Source organism: Balaenoptera musculus, chromosome 1 (assembly GCF_009873245.2).
Source record: "Balaenoptera musculus isolate JJ_BM4_2016_0621 chromosome 1, mBalMus1.pri.v3, whole genome shotgun sequence".
Taxonomy (NCBI): Eukaryota; Metazoa; Chordata; class Mammalia; order Artiodactyla; family Balaenopteridae; genus Balaenoptera; species Balaenoptera musculus.
In genome coordinates this window covers 43,786,714-43,808,203 of record NC_045785.1, presented here as the reverse complement: position 1 = coordinate 43,808,203, position 21,490 = coordinate 43,786,714, and the positions used below count along the sequence as shown (strand labels likewise).

The 21,490-nt window shown below is 38.4% G+C and overlaps 1 protein-coding gene across 1 annotated transcript; it reads right to left on the bottom strand.

Annotated features, from left to right (window-relative positions):
• Positions 1 to 115: 115 nt before the first annotated feature.
• PRPF38A (pre-mRNA processing factor 38A) lies at positions 116 to 21,419 on the bottom strand. The gene is made up of 10 exons (XM_036844975.1): positions 21,073 to 21,419; positions 16,081 to 16,240; positions 14,394 to 14,515; positions 12,692 to 12,777; positions 6,615 to 6,725; positions 3,602 to 3,714; positions 2,956 to 2,982; positions 2,749 to 2,846; positions 2,271 to 2,319; positions 116 to 1,694 (listed from the first exon to the last, which is right to left on the bottom strand). Exons 1-10 carry the CDS (start codon positions 21,200 to 21,202, stop codon positions 1,652 to 1,654), a joined length of 939 nt encoding a protein of 312 aa, XP_036700870.1. The 5' UTR covers positions 21,203 to 21,419; the 3' UTR covers positions 116 to 1,651.
• Between the last annotated feature and the right edge of the window lie 71 nt (positions 21,420 to 21,490).

Sequence of the window (21,490 nt, the reverse complement as noted above, 5' to 3'; positions counted from 1 at the left end):
TTTAAAGGCAGTCCTATATATAGTTGTATGATGAACCATAATAGCTCTTATGGACAACATTTATTAGCTCAGATATTATCAGGAGAGCAATCAGTGAAGAACATGAAATCTCAAATATGATCCCAAAATGCTTTAATATTGATGCAGAAGTCCTTAAGTTCAACAGCAAGCAATAGGATGTTTATCCTATGACCAGATATGACTTCCCAAGAAACTGGATCCTGTGAGGCAGTTGGTCTTCACAATTCTTGCCAAGGACAGAGCTGCTGGAAATCATTTGATCATTTTTTCCTTTTTAAAGGAGGAAAGGTAAGAACAGGTAGACAGAACTCTTCTAGCAAAGACCCCAACACCCTCTTGATTATCGATACCCGTGGACACTATTCAGTCCTTATTTTACTTCTGTGTCCTTAGCTTCTAAACCCACTCTATTTCCGCTACCTTTCTGAATGATTCATTTCAGTTTTCAATCGGTGTTTGCACTTCTTCCTCAACAGTGCTGGTGTTGCCTATGATTCTGTTACTGGCTTTTCTTACATATACACACATCTCCCTGGGCACTGCATTCAGTTCTACACCTTCCACAATTACCTAAACATTGTCAATTCAGGGTTGGATCACTATGCTCTTATTTACGATGTCTGGGCTTTATCTAGATATACCTTAGCTGTCTCAAATTAAACTTCAAGTTAAACTGAATGCATCATTTTCACTACTACCACAACTCTCACTACCTACCCCTCTAAAACCTGGTCTCTTCCTTGCTGTATTTTATGGTTATGTGAATGGTGCTATTGTCCAGCAACTCAGGATAAAAACCCTGAGTGGCATTAGATACTTTTCTCTCCATCAAATTTTTTTCAACCTAGTTGCCCTACTACTACTGCCTAGATTTGATAATGTCAGTGCCCATAGTATAAAGGCGCTGAGCACCTTAATCTGGAATTCAAGGCTGTGGGGAAGAAGAAACAACACTGTGGAAGAATGCTATATAAAAAGTGTTAAGTTTTACTGTTTGTTGTTGAACATTCAGTGCAACTGTTAAATGATCCAGAAGAAGCCTTACAACTGAATTCATTCTTATAAAGCTGCTGCTAACCAGTCAGTTTTCATGTTTATTACCACTTGCTGCTGCTAGAAATAAAACTTGGAGCTAATATATTTTACTGACTTGGTTTTTTAACGGTACAGCAAGCAGCAGCACAAATCTCAGGATTCTCAGAACAGTTCTAATCACAGTGTAAACCAAAACTAAACCACAGAAAAACAGGAAATGGGTGTGTCAAATTTAATAACAAGAGGGTCACCAGGTGGCCACATCCTCCCCTTGCTTCATACCTTCTGTTCCAATCCATTCTGCCCTCATAAATTTGAGTGCAAACAAGGTTGGTTGTACAAAGAGGTCAAAAGCAGCCCTTAGGAAGCATTATCTCTCAAACAAACATGTGGATTATGTTTCAAAACAAGATACAAAACTCAGCACCTCTTTCATTTAAAAAAGAAAAAGTGAAGAAACTTTTGGTTAAAAAAAAAAAAAAAAAAATCCAGAATATTCTCATAGCTGCCTGGGGAGTAGATCTTCATTCTTCCACATAGACAGATGCCTTTATCTCCACAGAAGGCCACTTGGACTAAAACCAAACTGAGTCCGTTACTCATTCCCTCTCCGGCTCTTCTTGTGGCTTTTCTTAGATCTGAAATGGCAACACATACAAATCATTAAATTTAACAGCTGTTTGGGAACCTGGGCAAGGACTTTTGAGGAAGACTGGGATATGCTAACACTGATGGGGACAGAGATGATATGCAACATTCATAAATATACTTGGTGTTTTTATGTTTAAGAGTAACACTGAGTTAGGCATTATTCTCCAAAATTTACCATTGAGGAAATGACCTCTGAGAGATTGAGTGCACCTAACAGTGTACAGCATATAGAAGTTTCTAATAAAAGTTTATCAAATGAAAGTGACTTGTCCAATGTCACTCAACTGTTAAGTGTTAAAAGTTGGGACTGAACCCCATGTCTCCTGAGATTAAAGCTCATGCCTTTATCGAAAGCTGCAATCCTACAAAGGAAAAACAAAACACAGTATATATAGTTCTAGTAATTTTCAGGGCAACAGCCCAACTTTGTCCTGTAATTAAGGAGAATTCCTGAGTATCTCCATCAATACAAGAAAATTTCAGGTCCACCTTAGTTGTAATTGGGACTTTAATTTCTGAATAAAGAGTGAAATTCTTAAGTCAAAATAGAGGTTAATCCATACCTTTCAGGAGACTTTGAGTGGCTCCTGTGTCTGTGACTACGGTGATGACCTGGGGAAGAAAAGGCTATTGAATGAGATTCTACCCTCCTATTCCTCCACTGTCATTTCTCCCAATTCCTTTCATTGGCTTAATATTTTTTGGCCTATGGTAGGGACACTGTTGATAGCGGAGAACTGAACTCACTTCATATGTATTCACAAGGCTTTACGGCTAAATTTCAAAAATATCACATTGGGTATTTACCACTAATCTGTTAAGTCTTACTCCTATAATTTCAGATGAAAAAACTGAAGCACATCCTCCTATCAACAAAGCTGGTAAGTGACAGTTAAGATGGGAACTCTAATTTTCAAATTCTATATCCACTTCCTTTTTTTCTAGACAATATAAAGTAAGGTACTACTGTACTGCAGGAGGCTCATTGCTCCTATTACATTTCTTTAAGACAACCAATAGCAAAAGGCCCAAATGCTATACCTGGGGACTTGGAGCGGGATCTATGCCGTCTGTCTCGGGACCTGCTGCGATGACGTCTTGGACTCTTGCTCCGATGCCTTTCTCGGCGAGGGGAGGGGCTGTGGAAATGACTGGTCAGACTCCCGTATCTGTCTGACAGTATAAACACAACAACAGCATCCCCCTCCCCAAATCCCTATCCTTCATCACAAGTCACTAAAGGCCTACCTCCTTCTTTTGGGAGACCGACTCCGCCTATACGGAAAGAAAAAAGAGAAAGAAGAACTTTAGTAGGTGCACTGGATATCGTAAATTGCAAAAATTACCCCAATTCTTCACCCAACTCTGTTATCCATGTCCTTTGTCATGTAACTTTAATACCCTCTGACTCCAAGTCTGGGATTGGCCACGTGACTTGCTTTGGCCAGTGGGATACTTGTACATGTGATGCAAGCAGATACTGGAAAGATACTTGCATAGTTGGGCTTGTTTGCTCTTGTATTCTGCCACTGCCATGGGAACAGGCCTAACCTCGCCTAGAATGTGGCACACACAGAGAAGAGATGAGCTACCCTAGTCACCCTAGCTAAGGCCATCCTATACTAGCCGAAAGACAACTGACTGCACCAGATGAGGGACACAGCTTGTACTCAGAAAACCTCCTATCTAAGCCCAGCTTAAACCACTGACCACAGACCTGTGAACTAAATAAATGTCTGCCACTGAGGTTTTGTGAGTGGTTGTTTTGTAGCAACTAATACATTGACAAGCAGACATTCTCCATAGGCTGGCATTTTTCCTTCCATGAAGTCCAAACTTCTACACTACAGTGCTTAATGTCTCCCTGGAAGAGGCCAATGACTAGGGCCTTAACCTTCTGGGAGACCGACTCCTACTCCTCCGATAGCGTAGTGTGGGAGAGCGTCGGGGCTTGTCCAAGTCTCGGTAGCTTCTCCGGCGGTGATCAGGTGACGGCACTCTTTCCAACTGGAAAAGAGATAGAATGGGTCAGTGATGAGCACAGGCTTATAGACAGCCATCTAGGAACACCCATCCCGTCCCAAATTCCACCTCCAAGTGACTTTAAAACAGTAATTTGAATACATGGATAACCCTAAGGACAAAAAAAGCAAATAAAAAATTTTTTTAATGTTTCTAATAATCCCATTATTGTTCTAGTGCTGGTACCATTATTCTGGGACTATGTAAGAGTAGTGAGAGGTAAGTAAGTATGCTTATCTTCTTAAGAAGATGGATTTCCAATGTGAAAGAAAAGAGATGCAGATGTAAGATTGATAAGATTAAGTACAAACTCATAGTGTACTTGAAGCGTAAAAAAATGTTTCCCCTAGCTTTGTTAACTGTAAAGTCCTAGAAACACCTGTAGAAATGAGCCCAGACTGTGGTCTCTAAATATCATATCCCAATTAATGCAACCAAGGGCTTCTTGGAAAACTGGCTAATTCTAGGTCCAGGCTAGAAGGTAACAAGACATGACTAGAACATATATCAGAAAGCAAGGAGCTGAGACTACTATGATTGTATCAAAAAGTCTCACAAGTCAAGTTGAGGGGCCCCCACTGGCCAAAGATGGGACAATTTGAGCATCAACAAGGACAATAATGGTCCAAAACACACCAAATATGCTTAAATCCATGAACTCACAATGTTACCAAGGGCAAAAGAGCTTTCCTCCTTGGGAGGATACTATCAAATCAACTCATTATTTTAAAAACTGATAAAGGGAAATAATCCAATAATTTATCTTACCTTTCTTATATAAACTGTACCTATGAAAAACTAAATGTTGATTTGGGAGGTTTCTCTTTATAGCAGTGTTACAGGTAACAAATGATGAAGAAATAATTAGAATATCACCATTTCACAACCCCTAATGGATCTAGGCAAAGATCATCAGTGGCTCCTAATATTACAAAAAGAGAGACAGCCAGACTTTGCTCATCCTGGGGGCAGTATACACTATTACCTATGAAGTAGTGTTGCTCTACTCCAAAGGGGATAAAAACCCCAAATCCAATTAAAGCCTCTAGACTCAAGAACTAGTTTACAGTAACTACATGGGACAAATGAACATGTTAAGTGACACCACAGGGACACAATCACACAAATTCAGATTGTGAGAATTCATACAGAATGTTATGACCTGATATATTTAAAATCTGCAAGAGGAAAAATTAACAATGGATGGAATTGACAGACTACAAGATGAACCAGTTACAATTTATGGACCTTGTTTGAATACTAGTTCAGACTATTAAAAATGTAGGATAGCTGGGGAAATGTGAACACTGAATATTTAATGAGATTAAGGCATCATTGTTCATTTGGGGGTGATGATGGTATATGGTTTTGCTTAAAAAAGGGGCCCTTGTCTTTTCTGAAATATTATGAAATATATGATGGCTGTGATCTGCTTCAAGGTAACTGACAGGGGACAACTGGGTAGAGATGTGGAGGAAACAAAACAGCTGAGCTGATCACTGCTGAAGCTAGGTGGTGGGTAGATGGAGGCACATTCTCTCCACTTTGGTGTGTGATTAAATTTTCCATTAAAAAAAAAAAAGGGCTTCCCTGGTGGCGCAGTGGTTGAGAATCTGCCTGCCAATGCAGGGGACACGGGTTCGAGCCCTGGTCTGGGAAGATCCCACATGCGGCGGAGCAGCTGGGCCCGTGAGCCACAGTTGCTGAGCCTGCGCGTCTGGAGCCTGTGCCCCGCAACAAGAGAGGCCGCGATAGTGAGAGGCCCGCGCACCGCGATGAAGGGTGGCCCCCGCTTACCGCAACTAGAGAAAGCCCTCGCACAGAAATGAAGACCCAACACAGCCAATCAATGAATCAATCAAGTGAAAAAAAAAAAAAGGAGTAATTAAAATTATATATAAAAAAAAAAGAATGCCTACTTTTGGTCCTCTCACCACAGAAAAGCACCTCAGTCTTGCCTGGCTTTCAATTCATGAATGATTGCACTTCCTTTAGCACTTAACTTAAATGGAGCCTACTAGCTCAGAGCTACACTTCCATCTACACTGTCTCAGTATCCATAGGCCAGAATTTCTTGTATTTCCCCCAGCCTTTTTCTATACATAGTCTTATAATTTTAATCACAAATGTTTTAGATCCTTTTTTTTTTTTTTAACTTACCACAAGCATTTCCACATTATCGTATACTTTTTTTTCTTTCAGCCACACTACACGTTATGCCAGATCTTAGTTCCCCGACCAGGGATTGAACCCGCGCCCCCTGCAGTGTATGCGTGGAGTCTTAACCACTGGACTGCCAGGGAAGTCCCTATCATATACTTCTCATAATACTTTTAACGGCGGCCTAATAGTCTGTTGAATTGATATAATAGTTTACCTGACTGCTCCCTGACAGCTTGCTTGTTTTCAACTTTTCAGCATTTTAACAAGTAGTGAAAGAACATGACCATGCAGTAGGCGGGTTTTTTCCCCTAAACTAGGATTACTCCTTAGTATGCATTCAATTATGAACAGTATTGTTTTTGTCCCAAGTATTTATTTTAATAGCTACCACTTATTAGGCAATTATGTCCCAAAGCTAATGGCTTTATGTATATCATTTCATTTAATGCTCACAACAGTCCTAAAAGAAAGGTATCATAATCCTTGCTTTATAGAAGAGAAAATGGTGATTATGTAACTTGCACAAGATTATACCGCTAGTAAACAGCAAAGCTGAGATATGGATCAAGGTCTATTTAACTCTAAATTCTATACTCTTAATGATTACATATTGCATTTTTTGGTTGAAGAAAGTTAAAAATTAAAGTTTGAAAACAAAACAAGACCATTCCCATTCCCTGTAACTTTCCCTCCTCCAACCCTTAAGCTCCCAGGTGTCTGACCTTCTCATCCTCTTCTTCCTCCTCTTCGCTGGACTCCACGTCATCCATGTCCTCTTCTAGAGCGCTAACCCGAGGCTCCAGTTGCTCAGCTTCCTCTAGCACATAGCGTTTCTACAGAGAACACAGTGAGAGCTGGGGGGGGCTTGCTATCTCCTCTATGTCCTGAAGCTGCAACACTGGGCTTCTGGGAGTGACAGAAAACCTGTGGTGCAGCAGGTGAGGCAATTTCATTTCAAAGACATCCTAGACAGTTCAAGATTTTCCTAAGGAGTTTAGCATACCTGGAATCTATATATTTTTTTAAGTTCCCCTGTAAAGAGATAAATACAAAGTGGAAGAGAGCATCACTTTTCTATTGCCTCTACTCCCTGTGATCTTATATTCTAAGGTCACTAGAATATCAATCAGTATAGGTATAGCCTTGAATAAAAAATATGGGCTTCACACACAAGGGCCAATAGTTTGAGACTGTGTTGGCTGGTAGTTCTGCCAGGAGAGGCTCAGACCAGAATATAACCCAAGAGATCCACTGAGACTCAGCCCAGTTTGGGGGTTTGGGTCCTGCTCTGAAGTAGCACCAACTCTCGACTAGACCCAGAATTTAGGGGAGCTGTCTACAGTCATGCATTTTGAACAAGGCTCAGGATATAAACAATCCATCTCCTGGTTCCATTTCTTCTAAGATGTGGCTTAGCAGTCCTTACTGAGTGTCTAAGGACCTGAAAGGCAAAGGTGAGTTTAAAACTGACAAATGGACTGGCTGGGTCATAAGACCCCTTACCATTTTTTGTGCCAAGGACATAAAGATCATTGGATGGCCCTAAAATAAACTAACATTTGTTCTCTATTTTGCTCTCACTCATCACTAACAAAATTCTATAAAGATGAGGAGAAATGAGACAAAGATGCCATTTAGTGAAGTCAATCCCTTGAAAAAGGGCTCCTTGGAAAGGATCACCACAGTCTGGGATCTAGGACTGCATCAGACAGGGCGTCTAGAATCCCTAATGTTCACCAGACTTGGAAGTGACTGAAGTCAATGTATTAACTTACAGTATCTGTGTTTGACAAAATTAGAATTCATTCCAGAGCAACTCCTTGCCAATGTCAGGGCACATGAGAAGCTAAATTGATGCCCTATGAGTTGCTTAATAGGAACAGAAATCAAAGCAGAAGGTGGTCTTAAGGGTCATTTCATCCAGGACATAGGCCCACACCAGAACACACCTCTTGGTGATATAACAGGTATCAGTCATATTTCAATTTCTCTCTCCTCAGTGAGGGTTGCTTTGTGGTCTTTCCTTCTAGCCTACAGGCAGACTACCTCATTTGCGTCAATATGCTTGCTTAGAGATGACTGAGCATTGGAACCCTTAGTTACAACTGACTGCACTTCAGAGTATTCCATTTCTTGCAGTATTTCTAAAAATAATAGTAGCAGCTAAGGATAATAAATGTGAGAATTGGGCCCTGAAATCAGGTTTTCAGATTTGAAATGTCATTCTTTTCACTACACAGTCTACAGTAGTAGCCAATATGGAAAAGGAGAAATAATTTTCAGAATTACTTTCTAGGATTTTCTGTAACTGAGTTACTGTGGAGGAAGAGTCGTTCATTGCATTTAACTGTGAGCACTCATCTACCAACTACCTTTGTCCATCTGGTTTGCTGCCTCGAGCAAATTTAACTGACCCATTTATTATGTATCTGTAATCCATTCTATTCTCTACTTTGAAGTTTTTCAGATCCCTTTGATCTGTTTTTTATTGAGGTGAAATTCACATAATACACAATTAACAATTTTAAAGTATAAAATTCAATGCTATTCCATCACCACCTCTCACTAGTTTAAAAACTTTCTCATCACACCAGAAAAACACCCCATACCTATTAAGGAATCACTCCTCATTCCCCCTTCCCTGAATCCACTGGTAACCGCGAATCTGCTTTGTCTCTATTTATTTGCCTTGTCTGAATATACCGTATAAAGAGAATCATATACTATGTGACCTTTGATCTTTAGATTATTCCTTATAGTTTATATCTAGCAAGGAAATGAGCACCTCAAAGCAGGTGGGACACAGCAAATTGCTTCAGAATTACTGAGCTGCAGTAGGATCAAAAAAGAGACTGAAGTTCTGGATCCTCCCAGTTGGGGTTTCTGTGGTTGCTTAAAACTTAAGAATTTGCTCCCATCCCCCATCTTAAACACTGTTTCTGCGACCCTTTCATTAATGCTGCTGATTCTTACATAGACATCAGAATAAGAGAATAGTAGAGCACTAAGAGCAAAAGACCCTTCCTCTACAGGTATTCCAATGACTTTTGCAATACATTTTATAGTTTCATTGAGGTATAATCGATACACAATAAACTACATTTTTAAAGTATACAATTTGATGAGTGTTGAGTTGTACTGTATACAACTGTAAGCCATTACATCAATATAATGGATATATACACCCCACCCAACAGTTTACTTGTGCTCCTTTGTGATTTCTCATTCCCTTTCCTCCCCACTCCCTTACCCTGCACCTAGGCAACCACTGTTCCTTTTTGTCACTATAGTTTACATTTATTAGAAAGGAATTATACAGTACATACAGTTTTTTGTCTTTTTTCACTCAGCACAATTACTTTGTGATTCATCCACGCTGTTGTGTATCCATAGTTCATTTTTGCTGCTGAGTAGTACCAATGTATGGACACATCACAATCTGTATCCATTCACTTGATGGACATTTGGGCTGTTTCCAGTTTCTGGCCATTACAAATAAAACTGTTATGATTATCTGTGCTTATGTCTTTGTGTGGACATGTGCTTTCATTTCTCGAGTAAATAACTTAGAAGTGGAATAGCTGGATTGTATAGTTAACTTCTTAAGAAACTGGCAAACTATTCCAAAGAGGTTGTACCATTTTATATTGTCACCAATAGGATATGGAGACTTCCAGTTCCTCCACATCCTCGCCAACACCTGATAGGGTCAGTCTGGTTTTACACATTCTACTAGGTATGTAGTGTATATTACTGTGCCTTTAATTTGCATTTCCATAATGATTAACGGTATGGAACAACTTTTTATGTGCTATTGGCCAACTATATATTTTCTTTGGTAAAATGTCTATTAGAATCTTTTGTTCATTTGTCCACCGAGTTGTTATTCAGTTCAAGAGTCCTTTATATAGTATAGATTCAAGAACTTTGGTGGATATATGTTGCGCAAATATATTCTTCCAGTCTGTGGCCTGCCTTTTTAGTTCTGTAATAGTGTCTTTTGAAAGGGAAGTTTTTAATTTTTATAAAGGTCAATTTATTAATTTTTAATAAATCATGGTTTTATGTCTTATTATAGGAATTTGTCAAACCCAAGGTCACTAAGATTTTCACCTACATTTTTCTTCTTTATGTTATACTCTTAGCTTTTATGAGACTATTATCCCCTTCAAGTTTATGAGCTAAGGGTAGAGATTCATTGGTTTCCATATGGCTATTCAACTGTTTTAGCACCATTTGTGGAAAAGATTATCCTTTCTCAACTGTATTGCCCTAACATCTCTGTAGAAAACCAACTGACCATATATATGTACACTTATTTCTGGTCCCTTTACTTTGTTCCATTTATCTACTTGTCTAGCTTTATGCCAACACAACACTGTCTTGGAATCAGGTAGTGTTTGTCCTCCTAATTTGTTCTTTTTCAAAGTTGTTTTGGATATTCTAGGTCCTCTGCATATTCATATAAATTTGAGAATCAGTTTGTCAAGTTATATCAAATTTTATTTGGATTTTGATTGGAACTGAATTGAATCTACAGACTCATTTGGGAGAATTGACAACAATTCTAAGTCACGGTATAAAATATACCATGGACATGATATATCTCCATTTACTTAAGTCTTCTTTAATTTCCATCAGTAATGCAATGTTTTATAGTTTTAAGTCTTACACATCTTTTGACAAAATTATCCTTAATTATTTTAAATTTTTTGACACTGTTGTAAATGGTATCTTTTTAGCAAAAATTCAAATTCCAGTTGTTTATAGCTAGTGTACAGAAATACAACCGATTTTTGTACATTGACCTTGTATCCTGCAATTCTGCATAAACAGATGAATGGGTAAACAAATTGTGGTATAGCCATACAATGGAATACTATTCAGCAACAAATGAAATAAAGAACTATTGAAACGTGCAACAACATGGATAAATTTCAACTCTCCACTATAGACCATTCCCTTTCTCTTTAGGCTACCTACTATATCTGTTTTCTCTTTGTATTTTACAATATTATTTTTAAAATCATATGCTGTAAGACTCATTCTTGAAAGATGCTTCACGGACAATCATTTCTCACTAGGAAAGGGAGGTAAGACGATAAAGATGATATTTAAGGTGGGTCAGTCTCCCATTCCTGACCTTCCTTTCATCTGTTTTATATCCTAGATGTTTATATGAAGATCAATTTGAAAAAAAAGCTGCTCACAAAGCTTAAAAACCTACTCTACTACAATCTCCTTAATATAACATTTTAAAGAACAAAATTTTCTTGTGTTATTCACTTTTAAAGCCCTACCCTTCAATCACTTTTTCTGTTTTCTTCTCACTCCCAATCTCCTATCTTTCTCATAGACATGAAGACTGCTTATTAGGAGGACCATAAGAAAAAAGCAAACAACCCCATTAAAAAAAAATGGACAGAAGAATTAAATAGATATTTTTCCAAAGGGGACATGCAGATGGCCAACAGGCACATGAAAAGATGTTCAACATCACTAATCATCAGGGAAATGCAAATCAAAAAAGCCACAATGAGATATCACCTCACACTTGTCAGAATGGCTATCATCACAAAAAATGCAAATGACAAATGTTGGCGAGGATGTGGAGAAAAGGGAACCCTCATATAGTATCGGTGGGAATGTAAATTGGTGCGGCCACTGTGGAAAACATTATGGAGGTTTCTCAAAAAAAATAAAAACAGAACTACCATATGACTCAGCAATTCCACTCCTGGGTAAATACCCCAAAAAACCCAAAACCACTAATTTGAAAAGATACATGCACACCAATGTTCACAGAAGTATTATTTACAATTGCCAAGACATGGAAGCAACCTAAGTGTCCGTCAACAGATGAATGGATAAAGAAGATGTGGTACATATATACAATGGAATATTACTCAACCATTAAAAAGAACAAAATAATGCCACTTGCAGCAACATGGATGGACCTAGAGATTGTCATACTGAGTGAAGTCAGTCAGACAGAGAAAGACAAATATACGATATCACTTATATGTGGAATCTTAAAAAAATGGTAAAAATGAACTGATTTACAAAACAAATAGAGTCACAGATGCAGAAAACAAACTTATGGTTAGCAGAGGGGGAAGAGGGGGGAGAGATAAATTGGGAGATTGGGATTGACATATACACACTATTATATATAAAATAGATAACTAATAAGGACCTACAGTATAGCACAGGGAACTCTAGTCAATGCTCTGTAATGACCTATATGGGAAAAGAATCTAAAAAAGAGTGGATATATGTATAACTGATTCACTTTACTGTACACCTGAAACTAATACAACCTTGTAAATCAACTATACTCCAATAAAAATTAAAAAAAAAAAACCTAAAGTATATTGTCATAATTACATTAATTTTTTATAAAGAAACATAATAATATATGTATATTTGGAACAAAAAAGAAAATGTAGTATATATATACAATGGAATACTACTCAGCCATAAAAAAGAATGAAATTTTGCCATTTGCAGCAACATGGATGGACTTGGGGGATATTATTATTATTTTAAAATTATTTACTGTACAATGCAGGGAATATAGCCAGTATTTTATAATAACTATAAATGGAGTAGAACCCTTAAAAATTGTAAATCACTATACTGTATACCTATTAATTTACATAATACTGTACATCAACTATACTTCAATTAAAAAAAATTCTGAGCTCCATGGTGTTTTATCATGTATGCGTGTAAAGAGATCTTTACACACATTTTATTGTGTACTGTGTATTGTGTGTGTATGACCTTTATCTCTTACCTGTAGCCGGGGCAGAATGATATCACAGACTCTCTCACTGTGCAGTAGTTCATCAATAAATTCATCCACATGCATCAGTTCAAACTCTGAAAGAAAAATCATAAGCTCAAGTAACCTGGAAATAAATTTAAATAGCCAAAAAGTAAAAGAAGTGTAGGACTCTTTATGTAAGATATCTAACAGCGTACTTGGTATAGAAAGTGTGAATTCTCTGCAGCTTCCCTTTGCCTGCACATTCACTAATAAAGCTATTGCAGTGTGGCAGTTACACTGAAGGGACTACTGTCAAACCTGGGCTCAAACTACAGCCTTTCATATTCTTGTCATCACCACCTATCTTCATTCATTCAACTCCCTTTTATTGAGGCCATTTATGTGCCATGCCTCTTCTAGGAGCTGGGGATAAAGGGATGAATGAAGCTGTCCCAATTAGCAGGAGAGACAAACACAAAAACAAGCACAAAGAGTCCTGAATTGTAATGGGGTAATGTTCATGAATAAAACCTATAACTCAAGTGCAATTTCTCATGTGAACCCACTAAGTTCCTGAATATAGAATATGTATCTTTTCCCCTGCATGGGTCAGCAAACTTTTTTTAAATTGACGTATAATTGACTTACAACATTATATTAGTTCCAGGTGTACAACATAGTGATTTGCTATTTTTAAGAATCATGTATCTTATATGGTAAGTGGAGCAATAGCTTTTTAGAATGTCTATGGTAAACATTACATCAGTTCAGTGGTTCTTAGTTCTTAGTTCAGTGGTGTTGCCCCCTGCAACTATCGGGTGCTCTAGTGGGTAGAAGCCAGGGATGCTACTAAACATCCTATGATGCACCAGACAGCTCCCCACAACGAAGAAATATCTGGCCCAAATTGTCGCTAGGTTTAAAAACCCTATCTTAGTTTAACATAATATAGTCATAACTAAGTAATTTCATGATGGCCATGACCATGTCCATTTGTTCACCATATTATTTCCAGTACATAGCATAGTACCTGCCATAACATTGACACCTAATATGTATTTATTCAATGAATGAATAAGTTAATAAAAGTTTAAAGAATAATACCAGATTCTTAACTTCTACTCCTTAGTGTAATATGTAGAGGGTAAAGGCAAATGCTACTAATCTTTTGTTATGATATTAAGTGAGAAAAAGTTCTGACTGCATTCCCTGAATCCCATTTTACCACAAAATGTGTCTCTTTGTAAAAGGTATGGAGCTGCCCCTCCTGGATACACTTATTATATTTCAGTGGGATTCCTACATAAGTATGAGTACAGTCTATATACTGCAAGGTGAAGTATCGTACAAGAGAGGCCAGTAGAAAGAACTGTGAAGGTGTAATGTATGGAAAACTAACCTTGTCTGGGAGGTCTGGAGAAGGATTTTACAGCGAAGGTCATTCAGGAGCTAGATCTTTATGGGATGGAGTACATGATGCAAAGCAAGGATTAACATGAGATGCAGTTGGAAAGACAGGCAGACGGGCAGACTGGGTAAGGTCGAAAGGAAGCTAGTAGTTTAATGGAGTACTACTCCCCATGAGAGAGAAGGAGGACCTGACTGAAGACAGTAACAATCTGGACTAAGAGCAACACTCACAATGTATGTGACAATGTGACACTAGAGATACTGGTGAAATAAAAACTGGCTCAGGGATGAAGGTCTAGACACCTGGCACCATACTCACCTCCATTTCGGTTCTGGCTCTTGATTTTTCTATAGTCGTTGTATAGAGGCTCCAAGTACTTGTAGCAATCAATTGCAGTGCCTGTCAACCTCATGTAAAGTGCTCCCAACATGCGGACATACCTGACAGATAGATGACAGTGAAACAACAGGCCATCCTAAAAAGTTCCTGAGTTTTACAACTGGCTTTTCTCATGACAGCAGTGGATAAACAAGTTCTTTCTTCTCTTTGGCAGATGAGAAAGCTAAATTTTTAGAAGCAGCATGGGGCAGTAGAAAGATAGCTAAAATATGGAGACCTGTGTTCAAGTTCTCATTCTACCACTTACTGGCTGTGGTTACTTAGGATATGCTGCTCAACTTTCAGGGTCTATTATATCATCTATAAAACTAAGATACAACCTATTTACTTCATGGGATTATTTTAAGAATCAAATGAGATACTAAATTTAACAACCGAAAGTGTAAGATTTATTTACTAACAATACAACCAATTTACATAGACATGAATATATAAATTGTTGCTAGGAAGCAGAATGCTGGTTATGGAAAAAAGTCAAAGTCATCTGGGTTCAAATTCTGATTCCATTATTTACTAACTCTGTAACACGGGGCAATTTACTTGCTTTCTCAATCCTTATAAAACGTAGCTGATAGTCCCTAATTTGATGGCTTGGTGTATTAAGTAAAAAATGTATGTAAGGTGCTAAGCATAGCATATAGCACACAGTAAGTGCCTAATAAAAGTTAGCTGTTTTCTAGCCATTAATGTTTGTAAGATTCCTTTCTTTTCCCTTTCTCCTATATTCCAACTACCCACTCAAATCTCCACTTGGATAAAGAGTAGGCATTTGAAACTCAACAGTTTCTGTATATGACAAACAAGATAGAGTGGCAAAGGATATGGACTCTGAAACTAGCTTTGCCACTTACCAGCATTTGACCTTGGGGAAATCAATCCCTCTGTGCCTCAGTTTCCTCCCCTATATAATAGGGATAATAATTTTACAGGGTTTTTGTGAAGTTTAAATAAATTATTATATTAAATTTTTTAGAATAGAAGGTGGCACATAATAATCTATTATTATGTCTGTCTCCTATACTTGTCTGTGAGCTCCTTGAAAATGGATAATAAAATAATAAGAGCAGCTTATATTTTGGGGCCATATACCCTGCAACAGGCACTGTGTTGGGAGGTTTACTGTTCTGTCTTCCTTAATCCTCACATCTATCCTGAGTTGGTATTACTGTTTCATTTTATAGGTAAATAAAGTAAAATTTAGAAAATTAAGTAACTTCTCCAAGGTCACAGCTAATAAGTAACAGGGTCTGGACATGAACCTACATTTAACACCAAAGTTTCCCTCTTCTTTACCACACTATGTTGTTTTCTTCATCCTTAAGCATTCAGTGCTACCAACATATTAGGCACTCACTTCTGCTTAATATATGCTCAGTGAGTTTGTGAAATACTGTTTTTGGGGGAAAAGCCATCAAGACTGAGATAGTGAAGGAGAAGGTCAATACAGTCAAAACAGACAAAACACAAACTCAAGAGGCTCAAGAGCAAAATCCTAGAGTGGAACTCTGTGGAAATGAGATACACTGTTTTCACTCCTCTTAACTAAAGCCAAACTCTGGACCATGAAATTGAAGTTTTTATATTAGCTAATAAACATTTCACTCACTTGAAATCTTCATTTTTGATAAACTCTACAATGATATCCTTCTCGGGTTGAATCTGAAGCATCTTCAAGGTCAAACACAGAAAGGGAGTTGGCTTTATGTTGCCACCATAGACACCACCCACAAATCTTAACTCCATGGCTTTATCGACTACAAGTTCAGCTAAAAAACAAAAACAGAGTGGCATCTCAGACACATCAGGACTAAGCTTTTCCAGGTTTGAAGTGGAGAGAAGTTAAAGCTAGTTCAACGTTTGGTGCTCCTGAATTAACAGTTTAATACTAGGAGAACAAGAGTGTAATAATAATAATTAATAATAATAATAGCAGCAGCCAATATACAATAAAAGATTATTACATAACAGGTACTCTGCTAAGCATTTCATATTATCTCATTTAATCTTCATATCAAGCCATGGAGGTAAGTTCTAGCATTGCCCTTGTTTTCAGCTAGGAAAATGAGGGCTAAGAAAGACTAAGTGATTTGCTCAAGGTCCAAAGCCAGAAAGTGGCAGGGCCTGGGTTTTAATCCAAGCAGTCTAACTTCAGAGTCCGTGCCTGGCATCATGTTAGGAGAAAAAATGCCAGATTAAGAGTTAGAAGAAACAAAACAATAACAACAAACAACTCCTCAATAGCTACACAACCTTGAGCAAACTTCATCTAGACAATGGGAATAATAACCTTCCAATACTGCTGTCAAAATCAAACACTAGGGAAATACAGATCAATGGAACAGAGATAAACCCATGTACCTATGGTCAACTAATCTATGACAAAAGGAGGCAAAAATATACAATGGAGAAAAGACAGTCTCTTCAATAAGTGGTGCTGGGAAACTGGACAGCTACATATAAAAGAATGAAATTACAACACTCCCTAACACCATACACAAAAATAAACTCAAAATGGATTAAAGACCTAAATGTAAGACTGGACACTATAGGGCTTCCCTGGTGGCGCAGTGGTTGAGAATCTGCCTGCTAATGCAGGGGACACGGGTTCGAGCCCTGGTCTGGGAAGATACCACATGCCGCGGAGCGACTAGGCCCGTGAGCCACAACTACTGAGCCTGCGCGTCTGGAGCCTGTGCTCCGCAACAAGAGAGGTCACGATAGTGAGAGGCCCGCGCACCGCGATGAAGAGTGGCCCCCGCTTGCCGCAGCTAGAGGAAGCCCTCGCACAAGAAACGAAGTCCCAACACAGCCAAATAAATAAATAAATAATAATTAAAGGTGCTAATAATTAAAAAAAAAAAAAAGACTGGACACTATAAAACTCTTAGAGGAAAACAGAGGAAGAACACTCTTTGACATAAATCACAGCAAGATCTTTTTTGACCCACCTCCTAGAGTAATGGAAATAAAAACAAAAATAAACAAATGGGACCTAATGAAACTTCAAAGCTTTTGCACAGCAAAAGAAACTATAAACAAGATGAAAAGACCACCCTCAGAATGGGAGAAAATATTTGCAAGCGAATCAACTGACAAAGGATTAATCTCCAAAATATATCAACAGCTCATGCAGCTCAATATTAAAAAAACAAACAACCCAATCAAAAAATGGGCAGAAGACCTAAATAGACATTTCTCCAAAGAAGACATAAAAATGGGCAAGAAGCACATGAAAAGATGCTCAACATCACTAATTATTAGAGAAATGAAAATCAAAACTACAATGAGGTATTACCTCATACCGGTTAGAATGGGCATCATCAGAAAATCTACAAACAAATGCTGAAGAGGGTGTGGAGAAAAGGGAACCCTCTTGCACTGTTGGTGGGAATGTAAATTGATACAGCCACTATGGAGAACAGTACGGAGGTTCCTTAAAAAACTAAAAATAGAATTACCATATGACCCAACAATCCCACTACTGGGCATATATCCAGAGAAAAACCGTAATTCAAAAAGACACATGCACCCCAATGTTCACTACAGCACTATTTACAATAGCCAGGTCATGGAAGCAACCTAAATGCCCATCAACAAACAAATGGATAAAGAAGATGTGGTACCTATATACAATGGAGTATTACTCAGTCATAAAAAGGAACAAAATTGGGTCATTTGTAGAGACGTGGATGGACCCAGAGACTGTCATACGGACTGAAGTAAGTCAGAAAGAGAAAAACAAGTATCGTATATTAACGCATATATGTGGAATCTAGAAAAATGGTACAGATGAACTGACTTGCAAGGCAGAAATAGAGACACAGATGTAGAGAACAAACATATGGACACCAAAGGGGGAAAGCGGCGGGGGGTGGGGTGGGCGTGGTGGTGTGATGAATTGGGAGATTGGGATTGACATACATACACTAATATGTATAAAATAGATAACTAATAAGAACCTGCTGTATAAAAAAATAAATAAAATTTTTTTAAAAATCAAAAACTAGGGACTTCCCTGGTGGTCCAGTGGTTAAGACTCCGCACTCCCAATGCAGGGGGCCCGAGATCGGTCCCTGGTCAGGGAACTAGATCCCACATGCCACAACTAAGACCCAGCTCAGCCAAATAAATAAATATTAAAAAAAAAAAAATCAAACACTAGCTGTGTGAGCTAGGGCAAGTCATTTCACCTCTCTTTGAGCCTGTCAGTTCAAATTTGAATAATAAAGGTACAAAGTTAAGGGCTATAGTAAGAATCAAATGAGATAATGCAAACAAATGCTAATACCTACCTGACACACAGATAATAAATAAATAAATAAATGTTAGGTACTATTAATGGGAAATCACTTTATAAATCAGACTTCTCCAAGTTCCCTTAGGAAAAATTCTATATTAATTCATTCCATATTACAGTTGGCAATTTATATAGGTGCCAAGTACCAGAGATACAGGTAGAGGGATAAAGAAGAGGGACACAATGACTACTCTTATGGAGTTTACAGTCAGGCAAGGCAGAAAGCATTAAAAAAAATATTGAAAGTGTGATCAGTAGTTGAAAGAAGATGCAGAATGCAATGAAAATACATGACAAGGGAACATAACCTAGTGTTGGGGGGAAAAAGGTCATGAGTCCACTTTTGGACATACGGAGTTGGCATGCCTTGGAATCAGAGACTTAGATCTCAGGGAGAGATTTGCGCTGCAGAGATAAATTTAAAGGCATCTATATATATGAGGTAACTGTGGTAGGGAGATCATCCAAGAAGAAAACTATGGAATGAGAAAAAGCCCCCAAAGTAAACCTTACATGACTCCAAAATTTAATGGCGACTCAGAGAAACAATATGACTCATCCATGGACACACAGCTAGGGTGGTGGCAGAGCGGTAACAGCACAGGAGTAGTTAACAATGGTAACAGCACCATCACCACCACTGATCACTGAGTGCTTTTTATTAACATATAGCTGTAACTATACCAAACACTTTTTTCATCTTGTTTATGTTTTCCTTTGCTGTGCAAAATCTTTTAAGTTTCACTAGGTACCATTTGTTTATTTTTGTTTTTATTTCCATTTCTCTAGCAGGTGGGTCAAAAAGGATCTTGCTGTGATTTATGTCATAGAGTGTTCTGCCTATGTTTTCCTCTAAGAGTTTTATAGTGTCTGGCCTTACATTTAGGTCTTTAATCCATTTTGAGTTTATTTTTGTGTATGGTGTTAGGGAGTGTTCTATTCATTCTTTTACATATAGCTGTCCAGTTTTCCCAGCACCACTTATTGAAGAGGAAGTCTTTTCTCCATTGTATATTCTTGCCTCCTTTATCAAAAATAAGGTGACCATATGTGCGTGGGTTTATCTCTGGGCTTTCTATCCTGTTCCATTGATCTATATTTCTGTTTTTGTGCCAGTGCCATACTATCTTGATGACTGTAGCTTTGTAGTAGTCTGAAGTAGGGAGCCTGATTCCCCCAGCTCCATTTTTCTTTCTCAAGATTGCTTTGGCTATTCAGGGTCTTTTGTGTTTCCATACAAATTGTGAAATTTTTTGTTCTAGCTCTGTGAAAAATGCCAGTGGTAGTTTGATAGGAATTGCATTGAATCTATACATTGCTTTGGGTAGTATAGTCATTTTCACAATGTTGATTCTTCCAATCCAAGAACATGGTATATCTCTCCATCTGTTTGTATCATCTTTAATTTTTTTCATCAGTGCCTTATAATTTTCTGCATACAGGTCTTTTGTCTCCTTAGGTAGGTTTATTCCCAGGTATTTTATTCTTTTTGTTGCAATGGTAAATGGGAGTGTTTCCTTAATTTCTCTTTCAGATTTTTCATCATTAGTGTATAGGAATGCAAGAGATTTCTGTGCATTAATTTTGTATCCTGCTACTTTACCAAATTCACTGATTTTCTGGTAGCATCTTTAGGATTCTCTATGTATAGTATCATGTCATCTGCAAACAGTGACAACTTTACTTCTTCTTTTCTGATCTGGATTCCTTTTATTATACCAAACACTTTTTATACATTTCATTTAATCCTTAGAACAACCCGTTGACCTTTGAGTTCGGTATTACTATGCTCATTTTACAGTAAAGAAAGCCATGGTTCACTGGGGTAACACAGCTCCAAAAAGAGGAGCCAGAATTCAACAAAGATCAAAGACTACCTGGAAGATTTCTCTGAAGAGCATATATTTATATTAGGACTGGGATGTGGAAATACTGCAAATGGTCCAGATTTTAGGATAGGAAGATCATGAATTGGTTTCAGGCATATTGACATTCCTTTAAGACCTTCAGGGTCCCTGTGCTTAACACTGTTTGGAACCCAGCAAGTTATCATTAAACATGGAATGACTGAAAGAACCGCAACGTGACACCCTTCCGAATGAGGTCCTATCAGATCCATCTGTGTTCCCAAAGCCCAACACAAGACTAGGCACAGAGTAGGCGCTCAGATTTTTCTGAATGACTGTCAATGATTCCCCTCTAGTCTCACCCCCAGGGGGCCAGTCCTATCGGACTGGTCTGGAGAACTGGGCCACAGGACGACCGGGATTGGGGCTGGGGGATTGGCGCGCTCTTGCTCACCTGTAAGGCCAAAGCACTCCTCTTTCCAGTATTTGGACTCATAAATGCGCGTCCGAATGATCTTCTCCACCAGATACTGAGGGTTGGTGCCGTGGATGCTGTGCGCATCTTTTACAGTACGGTTCGCCATTTTAGACCGCCTTCCGTTCTATTTCCGTCGGGTCCTTTAGGACGTCACATCCAGGTTAAAAAACCGGAGTGGAATGGAGAAGGACGGAGGAAGTCTCACTAAATAGCTTGGGCGACCATCTTGAACCCGGAAATGTTTTAGAGTCGGGCACTTTCTTGCGCGAACGGCGTAGCGTACCGAATCAATGATGGCCTCTGCCCGTTGACGGATGTACGTCCTGCGTCCCCTCCTTAGATGGGCGGGGCGGAAGGGCTGGCTGCTGACGGAACGTGGAGACAGCCTGGGGGC

Excerpts from the sequence above, each read along its gene's own strand:
- PRPF38A (XM_036844975.1), bottom strand. The coding sequence starts at position 21,202 with ATGGCGAACCGTACTGTAAAAGATGCGCACAGCATCCACGGCACCAAC. Across the intron at positions 2,847-2,955 it reads CGGTCTCCCAAAAGAAGGAG|CCCCTCCCCTCGCCGAGAAA; the intron begins GTAGGCCTTTAG and ends TCATTTCCACAG. Across the intron at positions 2,320-2,748 it reads ATCCCGCTCCAAGTCCCCAG|GTCATCACCGTAGTCACAGA; the intron begins GTATAGCATTTG and ends TTTCTTCCCCAG.